This window comes from Pseudophryne corroboree, chromosome 9 (assembly GCF_028390025.1).
Source record: "Pseudophryne corroboree isolate aPseCor3 chromosome 9, aPseCor3.hap2, whole genome shotgun sequence".
In the NCBI taxonomy this organism is placed as follows: Eukaryota; Metazoa; Chordata; class Amphibia; order Anura; family Myobatrachidae; genus Pseudophryne; species Pseudophryne corroboree.
In genome coordinates this window covers 251,368,873-251,392,867 of record NC_086452.1, presented here as the reverse complement: position 1 = coordinate 251,392,867, position 23,995 = coordinate 251,368,873, and the positions used below count along the sequence as shown (strand labels likewise).

Sequence of the window (23,995 nt, the reverse complement as noted above, 5' to 3'; positions counted from 1 at the left end):
GATTATATATTATTGAGCTATCTCCCATAACAGTTGTTTCTCTGGAGGGGGATGTAATAAAGTCCCAATAGTAACACACACCTTGTCTGCAGGACTAGAAAGTGCATTATGGAAGTTATTTCACATGAGAACAAAAGGAATAAAAGTGTTCCTGAAAAGGTACTCAAGGTTTGTGGCCAAAAAAAAATTACATTTATCGTTGTGTATAGTATGTATGCATGTCCGGAGACCATTGACCCACTTGGCTAATGGAAGCCATGGCACTGAAGGGGTTAAGGTCCCAGCTGCGGTGCCATAATTAAAAGGACAATAGGTGTAAGGAACCCTTTTCATATGCATCACTGGCTGTAGGTGCCGGGTATCTAAATTAAATAGGATCCGGATTATAGGTCAACATGGCAATGGGTAACACGGCATATGGTCGACATGGTTATTTAACCCGTCTCAGCTGGGTGCTGCCATAAATGCGGGGCACATTCTGACGCATTAAAACCGGGCAAGGATCAGCCTAGCGTGAACACTGCATTGGTTTAATAATACACATGCAAGTAATAGTTAAGTGCATACCAATAACGATTCCTCCAATAGCCCCAGATTTCTGCACATTCCGAGCCTTCTCTGCAAACATGCATTGACCTCTCTGCATTAGTGCAACTCTCCCTTTTATCGCCTCCATGTTGGTTATTTCTGAGCAGCCACTGTATGGCACAGTTTTGGCTACAAAGCCACGGCTCTGCAACAAACAGAATTAAGCACTTTTACAATTTACATTATAAATACACAAAAAAAGAGAAAGCATTCCCTATTATTAAATGCAAGAAATCACAATAGCATCATAGGCTTTCCAACCAAGCTACACAAACTGCCATTATAGTTCATGTTGTAACCACGGCTTTCAAAGTTCTCAGTGCTGTCATTATTACACACCCCAACAAATATGTGTATCCACATGAAATGTGATGTAAATATGCTGGATTACACTGAAGCTGTTCCGTTCCAAACCCCTGGTATTGGTTAAAGAGTTCCATAATAAATGAGGTAGAAGTCCTTGCTGGTCACTCCAGTTTGGGATACATATGAAACAATTTTAATTTTCAAGTAAGCAACTAAACAAAAATAAATATGTAACATGGCTTTGCAGCACATCATTCAGGATTTCCTTGGTCTCTTTGTTAAATCCCATGCACGCTGCAGTAGATATATTATCCAGTAATATATAATATCATAAATTGCGGGGCTCAGTGCAGTGGAAAAAGGAGGCACATGCCACATCAACATACATTTTGAATTTTTGCGGCCTTCAAGTAACTTCTGCTATCTAGCGGCTACTCCACTAACTGCTAACATAGTGACATGTGACTATTTATCACCAGCAGCAAGACACAAAATCCCTTGTATTTTATTTTAAGACATATTTAGTTGAAGAGGGGCCCATGCCATTTGTGTCATGTGCCTATTTAGAGTCCCTCATTTATAGACATTACAAGTTCTCTTAAATAAATATACATTACTTAAAGTGTGATACCCACTTTTAATATTGCAAAGAAGGTTGATAGGGGTATCTACTCTACACAAACATAGATAATGACGCAATGTACTATAAGCCTGCATAAACATACCCCTGCAATGTGTTTGGATAAATCCATTCCAAACTGGGCAGGTCCTGCAGTCAATACCACTCTTCCATAAAATGGGTGAGACACTATTTGCACTGCACGGGGAGGCAACTGTTGTTCTTTCTGCTGCTGGCTGGAGAGCTCAATCATCTCTTGCATAAAACGTAAACCATCTTCTGCATCTACAGAACTTGCAGCCTGAAAAACAGACCACATGTAGTCATGTCTTTATCCACTTTGTAGGGTTTATATTAAAGAAAAAAAAAGAAGAAAAAAATAAATCTGAGGCTTTACAAACTAGTGACAACAAACGCTCCTTAGGTTAAGTTACATTTTGAAAACATTTTTAAGTATTTCCAGATCTTTACTCTTACCGATTATAGTAACTTTCTCAGCTGAAAACAAACCCTACAAAGTATCCACTTACTTGATTGGCATGTTGGACTAGCTGAACTCTTCCATCTTTCAAATGAATCAGGCTCACTCCCATTTTCTTCAGTATGTCCAAATGTTCTGGGTTACTAGCCATAAAATCTCTAGCACGTAATGGAGGCCTGTTCCCATTGCCAGAAATGTCATCTCTGGCAAAATTAGAAATTACTTCATATTAATAAAAGTAAAATTCATATGCTTTCTGACTTCATTTATCAGATAAAGGGGAGATTCTGAGTTGGGAGTAAAGCAAATAAGCAAGAAACTTTGTATCTGGAACAAATCATGCTGCACTGCAGGGGGTGCAATTGTTTTTTTATTATTATTATTATTATTATTTTTTGCATGCATGGTAAAATAAGATTTTACTTACCGATAAATCTATTTCTCGTAGTCCGTAGTGGATGCTGGGGACTCCGTCAGGACCATGGGGATTAGCGGCTCCGCAGGAGACAGGGCACAAAACTAAAGCTTTAGGATCAGGTGGTGTGTACTGGCTCCTCCCCCCATGACCCTCCTCCAAGCCTCAGTTAGGATACTGTGCCCGGACGAGCGTACACAATAAGGAAGGATATTGAATCCCGGGTAAGACTCATACCAGCCACACCAATCACACCGTATAACTTGTGATCTAAACCCAGTTAACAGTATGACAAACGTAGGAGCCTCTGAACAGACGGCTCACAACAATAACAACCCGATTTTTTTGTAACAATAACTATGTACAAGTATTGCAGACAATCCGCACTTGGGATGGGCGCCCAGCATCCACTACGGACTACGAGAAATAGATTTATCGGTAAGTAAAATCTTATTTTCTCTGACGTCCTAAGTGGATGCTGGGGACTCCGTCAGGACCATGGGGATTATACCAAAGCTCCCAAACGGGCGGGAGAGTGCGGATGACTCTGCAGCACCGAGTGAGAGAACTCCAGGTCCTCCTCAGCCAGGGTGTGCCCCTGACCAAGTAGCAGCTCGGCAAAGTTGTAAAGCCGAGACCCCTCGGGCAGTCGCCCAAGATGAGCCCACCTTCCTTGTGGAATGGGCATTTATATATTTTGGCTGTGGCAGTCCTGCCACAGAATGTGCAAGCTGAATTGTACTACACATTCAACTAGCAATCGTCTGCTTAGAAGCAAGAGCACCCAGTTTTTTGGGTGCATACAGGATAACAGCAAGTCAGTTTTCCTGACTCCAGCCGTCCTGGAAATCTATATTTTCAGGGCCCTGACAACATCTAGCAACTTGGAGTCCTCCAAGTCTCTAGTAGCCGCAGGTACCACAATAAGCTGGTTCAGATGAAACGCTGACACCACCTTAGGGAGAAACTGGGGACGAGTCCGCAGCTCTGCCCTGTCCGAATGGACAATCAGATATGGGCTTTTGTGAGACAAAGCCGCCAATTCTGACACTCGCCTGGCCGAGGCCAGGGCCAACATCATGGTCACTTTCCATGTGAGATATTTCAAATCCACAGATTTGAGCGGTTTAAACCAACGTGATTTGAGGAATCCCAGGACTACGTTGAGATCCCACAGTGCCACTGGAGGCACAAAAGGGGGTTGTATATGCAGTACTCCCTTGTCAAATTTCTGGACTTCAGGAACTGAAGCCAATTCTTTCTGGAAGAAAATCGACAGGGCCGAAATTTGAACCTTAATGGACCCCAATTTGAGGCCCATAGACACTCCTGTTTGCAGGAATTGCAGGAATCGACCGAGTTGAAATTTCTTCGTGGGGCCTTCCTGGCCTCACACCACGCAACATATTTTCGCCACATGTGGTGATAATGTTGTGCGGTCACCTCCTTCCTGGCTTTGACCAGGGTAGGAATGACCTCTTCCGGAATGCCTTTTTCCCTTAGGATCCGGCGTTCAACCGCCATGCCGTCAAACGCAGCCGCGGTAAGTCTTGGAACAGACATGGTACTTGCTGAAGCAAGTCCCTTCTTATCGGCAGAGGCCCTGAGTCCTCTGTGAGCATCTCTTGAAGTTCCGGGAACCAAGTCCTTCTTGGCCCATCCGGAGCCACGAGTATAGTTCTTACTCCTCTACGTCTTATAATTCTCAGTACCTTTGGTAAGAGAAGCAGAGGAGGGAACACATACACCGACTAGTACACCCATGGTGTTACCAGAACGTCCACAGCTATTGCCTGAGGGTCTCTTGACCTGGCGCAATACCTGTCCAGTTTTTTGTTCAGGCGGGACGCCATCATGTCCACCTTTGGTCTTTCCCAACGGTGCACAATCATGTGGAAAAAACTTCTCGATGAAGTCCCCACTCTCCCGGGTGGAGGTCGTGCTGAGGAAGTCTGCTTCCCAGTTGTCCACTCCCGGAATGAAAAACTGCTGACAGTGTTATCACATGATTTTCCGCCCAGCGAAGAATCCTTGCAGTTTCTGCCATTGTCCTCCTGCTTCTTGTGCCGCCCTGTCTGTTTACGTGGGCGACTGCCGTGATGTTGTCCCACTGGATCAATACCGGCTGACCTTGAAGCAGAGGTCTTGCTAAGCTTAGAGCATTGTAAATTGCTCTTAGCTCCAGTATATTTATGCGGAGAGAAGTCCCCAGACTTGATCACACTCCCTGGAAATTTTTTCCCTGTGTGACAGCTCCCCAGCCTTTCAAGCTGGAATCCGTGGTCACCAGGACCCAGTCCTGAATGCATAACTGTGGCCATTTAGTAGATGAGCACTCTGCAGCCACCACAGAAGAGACACCCTTGTCCTTGGAGACAGGGTTATCCGCTGATGCATCTGAAGATGCGATCCGGACCATTTGTCCAGCAGATCCCACTGAAAAGTTCTTGCGTGAAATCTGCCGAATGGAATCGCTTCGTAAGAAGCCACCATTTTTCCCAGGACCCTTGTGCAATGATGCACTGACACTTTTCCTGGTTTTTGGAGGTTCCTGACTAGCTCGGATAACTCCCTGGCTTTCTCCTCCGGGAGAAACACCTTTTTCTGGACTGTGTCCAGAATCATCCCTAGGGACAGCAGACGTGTCGTCGGAGACAGCTGCGATTTTGGAATATTTAGAATCCACCCGTGCTGTCGTAGAACTACTTGAGATAGTGCTACTCAGACCTCCAACTGTTCTCTGGACCTTGCCCTTATCAGGAGATCGTCCAAGTAAGGGATAATTAAGACGCCTTTTCTTTGAAGAAGAATCATCATTTCGGCCATTACCTTGGTAAAGACCCGGGGTGCCGTGGACAATCCAAACGGCAGCGTCTGAAACTGATAGTGACAGTTTTGTACCACGAACCTGAGGTACCCTTTGTGAGAAGGGCAAATTTGGACATGGAGGTAAGCATCTTTGATGTCCAGGGACACCATATAGTCCCCTTCTTCCTGGTTCGCTATCACTGCTCTGAGTGACTCCATTTAGAATAGGTCTCACCTAGCCGTCTGGCTTCAGTACCACAATATAGTGTGGAATAATACCCCTTTACTTGTTGTAGGAGGGGTACTTTGATTATCACCTGCTGGGAATACAGCTTGTGAATTGTTTCCAATACTGCCTCCCTGTCGGAGGTAGACGTTGGTAAAGCAAACTTCAGGAACCTGCGAGGGGGAGACGTCTCGAATTTCCAATCTGTACCCCTGGGATACTACTTGTAGGATCCAGGGGTCCACTTGCGAGTGAGCCCACTGCGTGCTGAAACTCTTGAGACGACCCCCCACCGCACCTGTTTGTACGGCCCCAGCGTCATGCTGAGGACTTGGCAGAAGCGGTGGAAGGCTTCTGTTCCTGGGAATGGGCTGCCTGCTGCAGTCTTCTTCCCTTACCTCTATCCCTGGGCAGATATTATGGGGACGAAAGGACTGAGGCTGAAAAGACCATGTCTTTTTCTGCTGAGATGTGACTTGGGGTAACAAAGGTGGATTTTCTAGCTGTTGCCGTGGCCACCAGGTCCGATGGACCGATCCCAAATAACTCCTCCCCTTTATACGGCAATACTTCCATGTGCCGTTTGGAATCTGCATCACCTGACCACTGTCGTGTCCATAAACATCGTCTGGCAGATATGGACATCGCACTTACTCTTGATGCCAGAGTTTCACATATATAGAAATGCATCTTTTAAATGCTCTATAGTCAATAAAATACTGTCCCTGCCAAGGGTATCAATATTTCCAATCAGGGAATCCGACCAAGCCACCCCAGCGCTGCCCATCCAGGCTGAGGCGATCGCTGGTCGCAGTATAACACCAGTATGTGTCTATATACTTTTTAGGATATTTTCCAACCTCCTATCAGTTGGCTCCTTGAGGGCGTCCGTATCTGGAGACGGTAACGCCACTTGTTTTTATAAGCGTGTGAGCGCCTTATCCACCCTAAGGTGTGTTTCCCAACGCGCCATAACTTCTGGCGGGAAAGGGTATACCGCCAATAATTTTCTATCGGGGGAAACCCACGCATCATCACACACTTCATTTAATTTAGCTGATTCAGGAAAAACCACATGTAGTTTTTTCACACTCCACATAATACCCTTTTTTGTGGTACTTGTAGTATCAGAAATATGTAACATCTCCTTCATTGCCCTTAACAAGTAACGTGTGGCCCTAAAGGAAAATACGTTTGTTTCTTCACCGTCGACACTGGAGTCAGTGTCCGTGTCTGTGTCGACCGACTGAGGTAAAAGGACGTTTTAACGCCCCTGACGGTGTTTTAGACGCCTGGACAGGTACTAATTGGTTTGCCGGCCGTCTCATGTCGTCAACCGACCTTGCAGCGCGTTGACATTATCACGTAATTCCTTAAAGAAGCCATCCATTCCGGTGTCGACTCCCTAGAGAGTGACATCACCATTACCGGCAATTGCTCCGCCTCACCAACATCGTCCTCATACATGTCGACACACAAGTACCGACACACAGCACACACACAGGGAATGCTCTGATAGAGGACAGGACCCCACTAGCCCTTTGGGGAGACAGAGGGAGAGTTTGCCAGCACACACCAAAAACGCTATATTATACAGGGACAACCTTTATATAAGTGTTTTTCCCTTATAGCATTTTAATATATATATATACATATCGCCAATTAAGTGCCCCCCCTCTCTGTTTTAACCCTGTTTCTGTAGTGCAGTGCAGGGGAGAGCCTGGGAGCCTTCCCACCAGCATTTCTGTGAGGGAAAATGGCGCTGTGTGCTGAGGAGAATAGGCCCCGCCCCCTTTTCGGCGGGCTTCTTCTCCCGTTTTTCTGAGACCTGGCATGGGTTAAATACATCCATATAGCCTCCAGGGGCTATATGTGATGTATTTTTAGCCAGAATAAGGTATTATACATTGCTGCCCAGGGCGCCCCCAGCAACGCCCTGCACCCTCCGTGACCGTTGGTGTTAAGTGTGTGACAACAATGGCGCACAGCTGCAGTGCTGTGCGCTACCTTCATGAAGACTGAAAAGCCTTCTGCCGCCGGTTTCTGGACCTTCAATCTTCAGCATCTGCAAGGGGGGTCGGCGGCGCGGCTCCGGGACGAACCCCAGGGTGAGACCTGTGTTCCGACTCCCTCTGGAGCTAATGGTGTCCAGTAGCCTAAGAAGTCAATCCATCCTGCACGCAGGTGAGTTGAACTTCTCTCCCCTAAGTCCCTCGATGCAGTGAGCCTGTTGCCAGCAGGACTCACTGAAAATAAGAAACCTAAAAACTTTTTCTAAGCAGCTCCTTAAGAGAGCCACCTAGATTGCACCCTGCTCGGACGGGCACAAAAACCTAACTGAGGCTTGGAGGAGGGTCATGGGGGGAGGAGCCAGTACACACCACCTGATCCTAAAGCTTTAGTTTTGTGCCCTGTCTCCTGCGGAGCCGCTAATCCCCATGGTCCTGACGGAGTCCCCAGCATCCACTTAGGACGTCAGAGAAATACTGTCTGCTTTTGTATGTAGCCAACAATTACCGGGCAGATTTATTTTTTACTCTGCTATTAAGATGAGTTTGGACACGCCCATCTTAACGCTAAATCTCTCTGCATTTTATATACGTCTCCAGCAGTGTACTTGGTTTTATCAAGGATGCAACGTTACTTGGTCCCTATTGCTTTGCTCCCAGCTTTGAATCAGCCCCAAAATGTGCTTTTATATATTAGAAAGGGCTTTTACTTCACATTAACCAAGGATTAACAGATGTTGTTCAAAGACATATTGTGTCAGCTGTGCAGCACAGCCGATGGACGCTATGGGGTATATTCAATAAGAGTCGGGTCCATTCCGACATGCAGTTGTCGTAATGGACCAGACAACCCCTATTCAAAGAGCGGCCAAATCCGACAGTTCCCTGTGTCCTGTCGCTGCTGTCAGCGGCTGTTGGGTGCGCTGACAGCAGCGGTAGGGGGAGCACTGTGAGGCGGATGGCGGGGGAGCAATGTGCGGCAGCCGCCGGGGTAGGGGTGGGGCGGCCGGCGGGGGGAGCAGCGCGAGGCGGCCGGAGCTGGCAGTGGGAGTGATGTCTGCAGCGGCAGGGGAGGCACTACAGGTACTACTCTCATCCGCGTAGCCCACCACACCGCTTCCCGTCTCCTCAGCTCAATCCGACTTGTTTTCAAGTCAGATTGAGTTTGTCGGAAAGGGGGCCAAAACCTGTCGGATTTGGTCACGTTTCCGACAGCAGCAGGTGAATCGGCGGGTATTCCTCCATTCCACCTGCTTTCCGACAAGTCAGGTTTCCCGACTTGTCGAAAACAATGTGCCCCTATCGAATAGGTCGGAAGCCCTTCCGACCTATTCCAGTCGGAAACTGACGTCTTTCCGACAAGACGGCAGTTTCCGACTCTTATTGAATAACAGCCCTATATCTTGCTGTTGGGACTGACGTCACAGTTGAGTGGGCAAGTTCAAATTCCCGCCCAGCTTGGTCTCCTGACCGACACATTGAGCATCCGATCAGTAAGTTTGAACACTTACCTTGATGTGTACCTAGCCTTAATGTAGGTTACTTTTATTTGATTCTAAAACATAAAATATTCAAAAAACAGACTTTTGAAGAAAAAATACGTTTTCATATTTCATCCTAATAATTAAATAACAGCACATTGTTTTATAAAAAAAATGTTAGCACACCTTCATAAAAAGTGAAGAAAATACAAATTACTTACATTCTAGAAGTAGTACGAGGACAGTTCTTATCAACCACATTTTTTAAGGGTTCCCGGATGCTCTGGGCATACAGAGGGTCATTGCGAAAAAGGATTTGTGTGTTTGGACAAGACCAATCGAAATTGCTATCATCAAGCTCTGTGTACTGTGTAGTCTATAAGTAAATATGAATGTTGTGTAAGTAAGCTAAGCTGTACTTAAGGTTATTTACAAATGCATTTGTAGAACAGAAATAACAGATTAGCACAAAGTATAGATCTGTGCATCTCCAATGATTGTCAGTAGTTCTCGGAACCATTGTGCACACACCCCAGAGTGCAGATCCTCAACCTCGTATCAATTTTACCACTAGTGGCTCAATCACATCATGAGCACATTTCATTTATTTATTTATTTTAAACTTATTTATTCCTAAATACTGTGAGGTATCATGTACTGTAGATCATTCAGGGTTGAGTTTGTGATGTCCATCTCCCATCATAGATTGGAAGAGTTGCCTGTTGAACATCTGGTAATATGTTTGAGAGAAGTTTTTAAGGAGCTCCGAAAAGCTAACAATCTCTGAATGTCCAATGGAATGAAGGTGGTGTATGACCAGTATACTGTAAGGGCCAGATATTTGGCTGCAGTTTTGGTCACCAAGAAAAGCTGCAGCAAAACAGGATTTTAATACCTACCATTAGATCATGTTACATACATCTAAGAAACATATCCAAAATACGCCCTTATCTTACACAAGACACAGCAAAAACTCTAATCCATGCTCTCATTATCTCCCGCATTGATTATTGTAATAGTCTCCTGACCGGTCTTCCCAAACATAGGCTCTCACCACTACAATCCATTTTGAATGCAGCTGCGAGGCTAATCTTCCTAGCCAGACGTTCATCGTCTGCAGATCCGCTCTGTCAGTCCCTCCATTGGTTACCGGTATTCTACCGTATTAAATATAAAATACTTTTACTCACATACAAGGCTATTAACCAAACTGCACCAACATACATCTCTTCACTCATCTCAAAATATCTCCCTACCCGACCTCTCCGCTCTGCACAAGATCTACGTCTCTCATCCACACGCATTACTTGTTCACAATCAAATTACAGGACTTTATCCGGGCTTCACCCACTCTGTGGAATGCCCTCCCACGCACAGTAAGACTCGCCTCTAGTCTCCAAACCTTTAAATGTTCCCTGAAAACTCACCTCTTCAGACAAGCCTATCAAATTCCAGACCCACCCACATAACCTTCAGTGCTTCCCTATCTAATTACATCCTCTGTAGAATATTCATAACATCACATAACTTGTCTTTCTTTAGTCTCACACCCTCCTGACACTTGGATAACTTTGTGGGGTATCATCATACAACCCATTAAGAACCTAGCAATCTGGTGGACCATTATGCAATAGGTAGCATCTATCCTTGTGTATCTATGCCTATTTCCCTATAGATTGTAAGCTTGCGAGCAGGGCCTTCCTACATCTGTCTGTTTTTACCCAGTTTTGTTCTATTACTGTTGTTCTAATTGTAAAGCGCAACGGAATATGCTGCGCTATATAAGAAACTGTTAATAAATAAATAAATTAATTAAATCCTTTTCTCTTAGTCCATAGAGGACGCTGGGGACTCCGTAAGGACCATGGGGTATAGACGGGATCCGCAGGAGACATGGGCACACTATAAGACTTTGAATGGGTGTGGACTGGCTCCTCCCTCTATGCCCCTCCTCCAGACCTCAGTTAGAAAACTGTGCCCAGGGAGACGGACATTTCGAGGAAAGAATTTATTGTTTAAACACGGTGAGTGTCATACCAGCTCACCCGCAAAACGTGGCATTCAATAGAATACCCGCCAACGGCATGAAAAAATACACAGCCACAAGCTGACAGAATATGTAACACAACCTGTGTGTCAACACAACCAATAATAAGACACCGCATGCCATGGCATGAACAACGTCAGCAACAGCCTGACAGAAAAGAAACACCACAAGAGTGTAACCATAACCAATAACTGCAGACACAGTACGCACTGGGACGGGCGCCCAGCATCCTCTACGGTCTAAGAGAAAAGGATTTACCGGTAGGTATTAAAATCCTATTTTCTCATACGTCCTAGAGGATGCTGGGGACTCCGTAAGGACCATGGGGTTTATACCACAGCTCCAGACCGGGTGGGAGAGTGCGGACGACTCTGCAGCACCGATTGAGCAAACATGAGGTCCCCATCAGCCAGGGTATCAAACTCATAGAGCTTAGCAAAAGTGTTTGAACCCGACCAAGTATCCGCTCGGCAAAGTTGAACCGCTGAGACTCCTCGGGCATCCGCCCAAGAAGAGTCCATCTACCTAGTAGAATGGGTCACCACCGACTTCGGTAACGGCAATCCAGCCGTAGAACGAGCACGCCGAATCGTATCACAGATCTAGCATGTAACAGACTGCAGAGACGCAGTCGCCCCAATCACGTTGGGAGCATACCGGACAAACAGAGCCTCTGTTTCCCCAATCTGAGCCAAATTGGCGACATAAATACTCAAAGCCCTGACTACATCGAGAGACCTTGACTCAGCCAATGCTTAAGAAACCACAGGCATCAAATAGGCTGGTTTCTACGAAACACCAAAACCACTTTTGGCAGAACTATTATCCGAGTTCTCAATTCCGCTCTATCCACCTGGAAGATCAAACAGCGGCTCTTGTGAGACCCAGCCGCTACTTCAGACATCCGCCTTGCGGACGCCAAAGCCAAAAGCATGACCACTCTCCAAGAGAGAAATTTTTAACACAACCTTTCATAAAGGTTCCAATCATTGTGACACAAGAAAACGCAACACCACGTCAAGGTCCCACGGTGCCAATGGGGCACAAATGGAGGTTGGATGTGCAGTACTCCTTCCATGAAGGTCCGAACTTCCGGAAAGGTTGCAAATTCTTTCTTGAAAGAAAATGTATAAGGCCAAAAACCGCACTTAAATGGAGCCTAACTTTAGGCCTGCACCCACAGCTGCTTGCAAAGAATGGAGAACGACCCAGCTGAAATCTTCCGTAGTAGCCTTCTTGGATTCACACCAAGACACATATTTTCTCCAAACATGGTGGTAAGGCTTTGCCGTTACTTCTTTTCTAGCCTGAAGAAGTGTGGAAACGACTTCACTGGGAATACCCTTTCTGGCTAGGATATGGCATTCAACCGCCACGCCGTCAAACTCAGCCGCGGTAAATCTTGATACACGCCCGGATCTTGCTGTAACAGTTCCTCACGTAGAGGAAGAGGCCAGGGATCGTCTATGAGTAAATCTTGAAGAACTGGATACCAAGCCCTCCTTGTTTAGACCGGAACAATGAGGATTGCCTGAACCTTTGTTCTTATTACGTTTATCACCTTCAGAAGAGTGAAAACGGAGGGGACACATAGACCGACTGAAAACACCCAAGGTGTCCCGAGGACGTCCACCGCCCTAGCTTGAGTGTCCCCTGACCTGGAACAATATCCCTGAGATCTCTCGTTGAGGCGAGACGCCAACATGTCCAATTGAGGCACTCCTCCAAGACTTGTCGCTTCAGTGAAAACTTCTCGATGACGACTGTATTTCTCCCAGATGGAGATCGCGTCTGCAGAGGAATCTATTTCTCCGTCATTCACATTCGGAACGAAGACTGCTAATATAGCATTTACCAGTCTTTCCACCCAGTGGAAAACTTTATCGGCATCTGCCATTGCCGCTTTGCTCCTTGTTCCGCCCTAGCGGCTTACTTACACCACTGCTGTCAAGTCGTCGGACAGAATTAACATGGGCAGATCACGAAGCATATGTTCATTGAAAAAAGCTCTTAATTCAAGAAAGCTTATTTTAGACAAGCTTCCCAGCTTGACCTTTTCCTCTGGAAATACTTCCCTTGCAAGTACTACTTCCCAGTCTCGGAGATCTGCATGCATGGACACCAGGATCTCATCCTGGATTCCGAACCTTCGTCTCTCTAGGAGGTAAGAACTGAGCAGACACCACAGGAGCGATATCCTGGCCATTAGGATTATATTCCGGCGCATGTGCAGGTGAGACCCGGACCACATTTCCACTGGCCCCGTGAAAACCACTCTGGCATTTGACCTGCTCACCGAAAAGGCCTCTTAGGCATCTTCTTCATCAACAGAACATATTGATGGATTGTCACAGCAAATCTGATCCGACTCCGGATCCTCAGACCTCCTTCCACAGGAACACACAGAACCTCAATCGTTCAGTATCTACTCTGATACCCACCTCCGACATCTGCGTCGTTGGGAACAACAGCCTTCCCCTGTGTTGAAGAACAGTCAGAGAGAAACAACGATTTGCACTTGTGTCTTGACCTCGCTTTAACCAGGAGAGTGTCCCAGTACAGAATAACAATGGCTCTCACTATTAAAAGAATACCATCCTACTGCCATCCCTCCGGTGAAATGGCAAAGACAATCCTGGATATCAACCCAGGTAAGCTGAATGCGGAGAAAAACGCATTTAAACCCCTTTCTAACTTTACGTGCTGGAGCTCCCTGGCCTGAGAGATTCCATCCTGTAGTTCAACTTTGTAAGGGGAAATCTTTGTTTTCCTTTTTAACAGGGACAGCAGGACAATGCCCTGAACCTGACGCAACTCTGGTATAGCGTCGCGTACTACCTCCCCTTCCAGAGGGGAAACGGCAAGATCTATTTGAAAAATCAGTGAGGGAAACCATCTGTAAATGCCAGTATGTCCCCCTTTGGATTCTATAATTAGCTCACAGGTCCAAGTCCATTCCTGGACTGACTGAAGAGTAGTAGACGAGTTCCCACCGGAGTGGGCTCCAGCCAGATAGACCCAGCGACATGCGGTGGATGTGGTAGAAACAGAAAACAACATCCGCTTCTGCGAACCTAACAAGGCTGCAGAACTCTTACCTTTTCACCTTCCACAATCTGCACCGAAAGGGAAAAAAAGAACAGTATCGAACCGGTTAAAATGACGGCATCCCACAACAGAATGCGTCACCAACTGTTATGAGGGAATCTAACTCACGAAGTTAGACTTACCAGTGGTAACCGCCGAGATTGACTGAACGGAGGCCTCCCCAAACAGCGGTACACCGCCCCAGGGAAAAACTCCAGTATCTCTTGGACTCAGCCTCACAATTCATTAGAAATCGTAATATGAATATACATAATGTAATACAGATATACACACATATATATATATATATATATATATATATATATATATATATATATATATATATATATAGACATACACACACACATATATATATATATATATATACACACACACACACTACTCCAAGAATAACGGCACTGGAGGCAATGAATTCAGAAACGATGTGTATATATACACACATACACACACACACACACACACCATACATATAATCGGATTGTCCTGGACCGCGGGTCCCTAGTGACATTAATGTGTTCTGAATGTGTATGACCATGTACTGAATGCCCCAGTTGTGGATCTAACAGGAAACCTTATGGTGGACAGAAAACCTAGTATTCGTCGACAGCAGGGAGTAGTAACCAGCAAAATAACATTCTTGCGACCCCGAAGGAAGTATACATATATCATTTTAATAACACTCCCCCACAAATAGTACCATGTCTGTGCTTGAGCTACAGGCCCATGGAACCGTACCATACATATAAATATAGATACAGGTATAAGGCAGTTACAGCAAGTTCATTTACACCCAGTAATAACAGTTGGTGCCGACAGGGTCACCCACATACTACTGTGTCTCCCATACAGTGTTTACTTTGAAAAGCATACAACTACCGACCTGCTGACACTGCATCTACTGAATCAAGTACCAACAGGCGTCGGCGATGCAGACAGGGATCCCCATAGCGGTTTGTGACAGAGCACTCCCGCATGTCGACACATGTGGACTAAAAAGCTATAGTGGGTATATCTGACAGGGAACACACAGACATATATACACAACACAATGATTTCATGCCCATTATCTAAAATAGTGCTATATATCCCTCTATATAGCACTAAAACACTGTGCCCCCCCTCATTTGCACTATACACATGCTTTGGCGGGGACATGGAGAAAATGGAGCTGTATCCTGTTGTGAGGGCTAAGCCCCGCCCCTTCTCGGCGCGCTTCAGCCCCGCTATTAATATAACTTTTTATGCTGGCAGGGGTCCGTATACAGTGCCTATGCACTGTATACATGTTTAGCCAGACTCACTTGAGGTATATATTGCTACCCAGGGTGCCCCCCCCCTGCGCCCTGCACCCTTGTAGAGCCGTTGGTGTGTGGGAGCAATGGCGCGCAGCGCGACCGCTGTGCGGCACCTCTGAGACTCGGAAGTCTTCTGCCATCACTAAAGTCTTCCATTCTTCTCATACTCACCCGGCTTCTTTCTTCTGGCTTCTGTGAGGGGGGTGACGGCGCCGCTCCGGGAACAAGCAGCTAGGCGCACCAAGTGATCAAACCCTCTGGAGCTAATGGTGTCCAGTAGCCTAAGAAGCAGAGCCTTTGACTCACAGAAGTAGGTCTGACTTCTCTCCCCTCAGTCAGACGAAGCAGAGAGCCTGTAGCCAGCAGGTCTCTCTGAAAATAAAAAACCTAACAAAGTCTTTTAGAGAAACTCAGTAGAGCTCCCCTGTGTGTGTCCAGTCTGTCCTGGGCACAGAATCTAACTGAGGTCTGGAGGAGGGGCATAGAGGGAGGAGCCAGTTCACACCCATTCAAAGTCTTACAGTGTGCCCATGTCTCCTGCGGATCCCGTCTATACCCCATGGTCCTTACGGAGTCCCCAGCATCCTCTAGGACGTATGAGAAAAATAGGTACTATCCCTATATGGAAGAACAATTGTAAAGCAATAGTGCAGACGACAATGAAAATGGTGTTGTTTGGGTGCAGAATTTCCACCAACAGCTTTTCATCTGCCAATGTGAGTGTACATGTCAACACTGGTCATAAGCGACACTGTTAATGAGCGTGTAGATGACAACACTTGTCAGAAGCAACACTGCCAACGAGCGTGCACAGGCAAAAACTGGTCACAAGCGACACTACCAATGGGCGTGTATATGACAACATTGGTCACTAACAACTTCGTAATAGGTTTAGTTAAAGATAATATAGAGGAATAACTTTACTCTCTCTTAAAGCTTTGAATACATGACTATCTAATTTAATGGAATGTTAACATCTCCACTGCAGTACTTACAACGGCATCGGCATCCCAAGCGGCAGAATGCCAGCAGGGGGGAGAGCGGAACGAAGCCCCATTGTGGGCTCGCTGCACTCACCATGTTGCGGGCTCGGTGGTGAGCGCTCACCACAGTTGTGGACACCCATAGATGGGGAATCACCTACCTTGCCGGTACACCGGCGGCAGTATGGTGGCCCTGTTGGGATCCTGGCGTCAGTATTGTGACAGCCGGGATCCTGAATATCGGTATGCTGACTGCATACCCTTCCAACAGAATGGTGATGATATGTTTACACTAGAATGCATTTTTTTTTTTGAATAGAGTATTTTTATTCAACAGAATGGAAGTACAGACTTTTCCGTGTATGCCGGGAAATCCGGTGACATTACATAACTTTTATAATTTGCATAGCCCCGCCACACCATATACACCCATATTTGAGCATGACCGGCGGATATAAGGCCATCTAATAACAACCCACAAAGCGATTTTCGAAGTCTGAACACTAGAATGCATTTTATTTATTTATTTAGTTTCAATCTAGCTTATATTATCTCTTTAAGGATTCAAACATTAAATGACCAAACTAAACTTTGTGGTGAGGTGGCAAGCCTTTCTTATAGTAATACATTTTTTTATTTTATAGGGTATCATCATCATCAATTTTGTTTTGCGAGACTGACAGAATATTCTTTCTGTACTATAGTAGTGTATTTATCGGTTTTATCATTTAATTTTGGAAGTACTGAATGGGAAAAACCGGCCAAGAGGAAAGACAAACTATTCCAAAAAGTTATCAAACAATTATAGAAACCTAAGAAAGTTACCCCAAAAATGAATAGCCTTAGTAATCAAGTATTAAAGTGACATGGGAAATTGATAGGGGAGGAGAAAACGTGGGCATTTAAAATAAGATTTTACTTACCGGTAAATCTATTTCTCGTAGTCCGTAGTGGATGCTGGGGACTCCGTAAGGACCATGGGGAATAGACGGGCTCCGCAGGAGACAGGGCACTTTAAGAAAGAATTTTGGATTCTGGTGTGTTCTGGCTCCTCCCTCTATGTCCCTCCTCCAGACCTCAGTTAGAGAAACTGTGCCCGGAAGAGCTGACAGTACAAGGAAAGGATTTTGGAATCCAGGGCAAGACTCATACCAGTCACACCAATCATACCGTATCACTCGTGATAAATTTACCCAGTTAACAGTATGAACAACAACAGAGCATCAGATAACCCTGATGCAACCAAACATAACCCTTATTTAAGCAATAACTATGTACAAGCATTGCAGAAGAAGTCCGTACTTGGGACGGGCGCCCAGCATCCACTACGGACTACGAGAAATAGATTTACCGGTAAGTAAAATCTTATTTTCTCTAACGTCCTAGTGGATGCTGGGGACTCCGTAAGGACCATGGGGATTATACCAAAGCTCCCAAACGGGCGGGAGAGTGCCGATGACTCTGCAGCACCGAATGAGCAAACACAAGGTCCTCCTTAACCAGGGTATCAAACTTGTAAAACTTTGCCAAAGTGTTTGAACCTGACCAAGTAGCTGCTCGGCAAAGCTGTAATGCCGAGACCCCTCAGGCAGCCGCCCAAGAAGAGCCCCCTTCCTTGTGGAGTGGGCTTTTACTGATTTAGAAGCGGCAATCCAGCCGCAGAATGAGCCTGCTGAATCGTGTTACAGATCCAGCGAGCAATAGTTTGCTTTGAAGCAGGAGCACCCAGCTTGTTGGATGCATACAGGATAAACAGCGACTCAGTTTTCCTGACTCTAGCCGTTCTGGCTACATAAATCTTCAAAGCCCTGACCACATCCAGCAACTCGGAATCCTCCAAGTCACGAGTAGCCACAGGCACCACAATAGGTTGGTTCATATGAAAAGATGACACCACTTTTGGCAGAAATTGTGGACGGGTCCGCAATTCTGCCCTGTCCATATGGAAAACCAGATAGGGGCTTTTATGTGACAAAGCCGCTAATTCTGACACACGCCTAGCTGAAGCCAAGGCCAATAGCATGACCCCTTCCACGTGAGAAATTTTAACTCCACGGTTTTGAGTGGCTCAAACCAGTGTGACTTCAGGAAACTCAACACCACGTTAAGATCCCAAGGTGCCACTGGAGGCACAAAAGGGGGCTGAATATGCAGCACTCCCTTTACAACGTCTGAACTTCAGGAAGAGAAGCCAGTTCTTTTTGAAAGAAAAGACCTGGCCCCAAAGTCACTCCCGACTGTAGGAAGTGAAGGAAACGGCCCAGCTGGAATTCCTCCGTAGGGGCATTCCTGGCCTCACACCAAGCAACATATTTTCGCCATATACGGTGATAATGTTGAGCCGTCACATCCTTCCTAGCCTCTATCAGCGTAGGAATGACCTCATCCGGAATGCCTTATTTTGCTAGGATCCGGCGTTCAACCGCCATGCCGTCAAATGCAGCCGCGGTAAGTCTTGGAACAGACAGGGCCCCTGTTGCACAAGTCCTGTCTTAGAGGCAGAGGCCACGGGTCCTCTGTGAGCATTTCTTGCAGATCTGGATACCAAGTCCTTCTTGGCCAATCCGGAACAAAGAGTATTGTTCTCACTCCTCTTTTCCTTAGGATTCCCAGCACCTTGGGTATGAGAGGAAGAGGAGGAAATACATATACCGACGGGAACACCCACGGTGTCACCAGTGCGTCCACAGCTATCGCCTGAGGGTCTCTTGACCTGGCGCAATATCTCTGCAGCTTTTTGTTGAGGCAGGATGCCATCATGTCCACCTGTGGCAGTTCCCACCGACTTGCAATCTGCATGAAGACTTCTTGATGAAGTCCCCACTCTCCCGGGTGGAGGTCGTGCCTGCTGAGGAAGTCTGCTTCCCAGTTGTCCACTCCCGGAATGAACACTGCTGACAGTGCGCTTACGTGATTCTCCGCCCAGCGAAGAATTCTGGTGGCTTCTACCATCGCCACCCTGCTCCTTGTGCCGCCTTGGCGGTTTATATGAGCCACTGCGGTGATATTGTCTGACTGAATCAGAACCGGTTGGTCGCGAAGCAGGGTCTCCGCTTGACTTAGGGCGTTGTATATGGCCCTTAGTTCCAGGATATTGATGTGAAGGCAAGTCTCCTGCCTTGACCACAGCCCTTGGAAATTTCTTCCCTGTGTGTCTGCCCCCCACCCTCGGAGGCTTGCATCCGTGGTCACCAGGACCCAGTCCTGAATGCCGAATCTGCGACCTTCGAGAAGGTGAGCACTCTGCAGCCACCACAGGAGAGACACCCTGGCCCTGGGGGATAGGGTGATTAACCGATGCATCTGAAGATGTGATCCGGACCACTTGTCCAGTAAGTCCCATTGGAAGGTCCTCGCATGGAACATGTCGAAGGGAATGGCTTCGTATGATGCCACCCTCCTTCCCAGGCCTCGAGTGCAGTGATGCACTGACACCTGTTTTGGTTTTAATAGATTCCTGACCAGTGTCACGAGCTCCTGAGCTCTCTCTATCGGGAGATAAACCCTTTTCTGGTCTGTGCATAGGATCATGCCTAGGAGAGGCAGATTAGCTGTAGGAACCAACTGCGACTTTGGAATATATAGAATCCAGCCGTGTTGCCGTTACACTTCCAGAGAAAGTGATACGCTGTTCAGCAACTGCTCTCTTAATCTCGCTTTTATGAGGAGATCGTCCAAGTACGTGATAATAGCGACACCTTGCTTCCGCAGGAGCACCATCATTTCCGCAATTACCTTGGTGAATATTCTCAAGGCCGTGGAGAGACCAAACGGCAACGTCTGAAATTGGTAATGACAATCCCGTACCGCAATTCTGAGGTACGCCTGATGAGGTGGATAAATGGGGACATGAAGGTATGCATCCTTTATGTCCCGAGTCACCATAAAATCTCCCCCTTTCAGGCTTGCAATGACCGCTCTTAGCGATTCCATCTTGAACTTGAACCTTTTCAGGTATATGTTCAGGGATTTTAAATTCAATATGGGTCTGACCGAACCGTCTGGTTTCGGGACTACAACATAGTCGAATAATAACCCCCTCCTTGTTGAAGAAGGGAAACCTTGACCACCACCTGTTGAAGATACAATTTGTGAATTGCAGTTAACACTGTTTCCCTCTCATGGGGGGAAGCCGGCAGGGCCGTCGGTGAGGGGGCATCTTCTCAAAGTCCAGCTTGTATCCCTGAGACACAATATCTATTGCCCAGGGATCTAACAGGGAGTGAACCCACTTGTGGCTGAACTTACGAAGGCGTGCCCCCACCGGGCCTAGCTCCGCCTGTGGAGCCCCAGCGACATGCAGTGGATTTTTGTAGAGGCCGGGGAGGACTTCTGTTCCTGGGAACTAGCTGTGTTGTGCAGCTTCTTTCCTCTGCCTCCGCCTCTGGCAAGAAAGGACGCAGCTCGGACTTTCTTGTTTCTTTATTCGAAAGGCTGCATTTGATAATGTCGTGCTTTCCTAGGCTGTGCAGGAATATAAGGCAAAATATCAGAATTACCAGCTATAGCGGTGGAGACCATGTCCGAGAACCCTTCTCCACACAATCCTCAGCCTTCCATATGCCTCTTAAGTCGGCATCATCTGTCCATTGCATATTCTACAGGACACGTCAAGCAGAAATCGACATAGCTTTGACTCTGGGACCCAGTATACCCATGTCTCTTTGGGCATGTTATATATATATATATATATATATATATATATATATATATATATATACATACATACATACATACATATCTCTTAAGACAGCATCTTTAATATATATATATATCTATATATATCTATATGCTTACTAGGGTCTCAATCTCTGTTGATAAGGTACCTGTCCACGCTGCCACAGCGCTATAAACCCATGCTGACACAATCGCCGGTCTGAGTAGTGTACCAGAATGTGCACGCTATCTCCAGGATCCCTGAGAATAGCTGTTACGTCAGGGCTACCTTTTGGGCAAACGTGACACCCTAGGGGAAGATTCCCATCTTATCCTGGCCCTAGTGGGGAAAGGATACTGCCTGAGAATTCTTTGTGGGAAACTGCAGTCTCTTGTCTGGAGATTCCCGCTCTTTTTCATCATGAGAGGAGGGAAATTTACCTCAGCTTTCTTCCCCTTAAACATGTGTACCCTTGTGTCAGGGACAGATGAGTCATCAGTGATATGCAAATCATCTTTTATTACAATAATCATATATTGAATACTTTTCTGCCATTTTGGCTGTAACTTTGCATTATCGTAGTCGACACTGGAGTCAAACTCCGTGTCGATATCAGTGTCTATTATTTTGGATAGTGAGCATTGAGAGACTCTGAAGGTCTCTGCGACATAGGGACAGACATGGGTAGATATCCTGTCTGTTCTCTAATCTTTTGTGAAATAAATTCACCTTAGCACTTAATTACACATATCCAAACAGGTGTTGGCGTTGTCGACGGAGACACCCTCTCACACACATTTGCTCCATCTCCTCCTTAGGGGAGCCTTTTAACTCAGACATGTCGACACACACGTACCGACACACCACACACTCAGGGAATGCTCATCTGAAGACAATTCCCCCACAAGGCCGTTTGGAGAGACAGAGAGAGAGTATGCCAGCACACACCCTAGCGCTATTAACCCAGGAATAACACAGTAACTTAATGTTAACCCAGTAGCTGCTGTTTATATTGATTTTTGCGCCTAATTATGTGCCCCCCCTCTCTTTTTACCCTCTTCTACCGTGTATCTGCAGGGGAGAGGCTGGGGAGCTTCCGTTCAGCGGAGAAAAAACATGGCGCTGGTGAGTGCTGAGGAAGAAGCCCCGCCCCCTCGACGGAGGGCTTCTGTCCCGCTTTCATGTACAATTTTGGTGGGGGCTCATACATATATACAGTGCCCAACTGTATATTATGTAAACTTTTGCCAATAGGTACCTAATTGCTGCCCAGGGCGCCCCCCCCATGCGCCCTACAGTGACCGGAGTGTGTGGGTTTAGTGTGGGAGCAATGGCGCACAGCTGCAGTGCTGTGCGCTACCTCATATGAAGACTGGAGTCTTCTGCCGCCGATTTCGAAGTCTTCTTGCTTCTGACACCGGCTTCTGTCTTCTAGCTCTGCGAGGGGGACGGCGGCGCGGCTCCGGGATCGGACGACCAAGGGTGCGATCCGGTGTACGATCCCTCTGGAGCTAATGGTGTCCAGTAGCCTAAGAAGCAGGACCTATCTTCAGTGAGTAGGGCTGCTTCTCTACCCTCAGTCCCACGTAGCAGAGAGCCTGTTGCCAGCAGATCTCTCTGAAAATAAAAAACCTAACAAAATACTTTCTTTTTAGCAAGCTCAGGAGAGCCCACTAAGTAGCACCCAGCTCGTCCGGGCACAGATTCAAAACTGAGGTCTGGAGGAGGGACATAGAGGGAGGAGCCAAAACACACCAGAATCCAAAATTCTTTCTTAAAGTGCCCTGTCTCCTGCGGAGCCCGTCTATTCCCCATGGTCCTTACGGAGTCCCCAGCATCCACTAGGACGTTAGAGAAAAAAGGGCTATTTTGGTTCATCTGGGTCTACCATGCACTTAATCATTGTAAGATCACTTTGTAATCATGATCTAATGCATGTTTGTAGGATCACAATTAAATGGTACCTCTTATTAATTGGGTACAATATATCTAATACAAGTAATCACTTCCTGGAGTAAGTCTCTAATGGTCAAGATCACGTGACCTAATTTCTGTAGCATTTGCAACTTGGAAGGTCAACTTATGTGTTGGGGACAACTCTCACTTTTAGCACTGTGTTGAATGAATGCTTGGCCAAGAGATGAGGATGGCTCCTAGTTATACTGGGGCAGATGTATTAACCTGGAGAAGGCATAAAGAAGGGATAAACCAGTGATAAGTGCAAGGTGATAAACACAACAGCCAATTAGCTCCAATATGTAAATTAACAGTTAGGAGCTGATTGGCTGGTGCATTTATCACCTTGCATATATCACTGGTTTATCACTTCCTTATGCTGTCTACATGCCTAATACATCTGCCCCACAGTTTGCTTCTAGTCAGGTGAGGCACAAAGAGAACTGCCAATGTTCATAGCCGAGTACACCATACTATAAGAACCAGCACAGCAGGACATTTATCTATCATTAGCAAAGAGGAAAGGGACAAATTAGCCTCACAATTCTCAAGGCCTACTAAGTGTGCATGTTCTTTATAGTCAAATATTTTTACCCTTTAAACTTTAAAAAGTGATAACATGAACAGAAACAGAGTACCAAAACCCTGCTATCAGAGTGACGTCTTACACAAAAACACATAAAATAAGAATTTACTCACCGGTAATTCTATTTCTCGTAGTCCGTAGTGGATGCTGGGGACTCCGTAAGGACCATGGGGAATAGACGGGCTCCGCAGGAGACTGGGCACACTATAAGAAAGATTTGGTACTACCTGGTGTGCACTGGCTCCTCCCTCTATGCCCCTCCTCCAGACCTCAGTTAGGATACTGTGCCCGGAAGAGCTGACACAATAAGGAAGGATTTTGAATCCCGGGTAAGACTCATACCAGCCACACCAATCACACCGTATAACTCGTGATATTAAACCCAGTTAACAGTATGAAATATAACTGAGCCTCTCAACAGATGGCTCAA

At 46.3% G+C, this 23,995-nt stretch overlaps 1 protein-coding gene across 1 annotated transcript in view; it reads right to left on the bottom strand.

Annotated features, from left to right (window-relative positions):
• EDEM3 (ER degradation enhancing alpha-mannosidase like protein 3) overlaps positions 1-23,995 on the bottom strand; it is a 217,098-nt gene that overhangs the window by 16,533 nt on the left and 176,570 nt on the right. Inside the window, exons 15-18 of the mRNA XM_063940205.1 lie at positions 9,155-9,309; positions 2,044-2,197; positions 1,620-1,814; positions 568-733 (exon numbers count right to left, since the gene is read on the bottom strand). Coding sequence (XP_063796275.1) covers positions 568-733; positions 1,620-1,814; positions 2,044-2,197; positions 9,155-9,309 — 670 coding nt within the window. The remainder of the gene's footprint in view (positions 1-567; positions 734-1,619; positions 1,815-2,043; positions 2,198-9,154; positions 9,310-23,995) is intronic.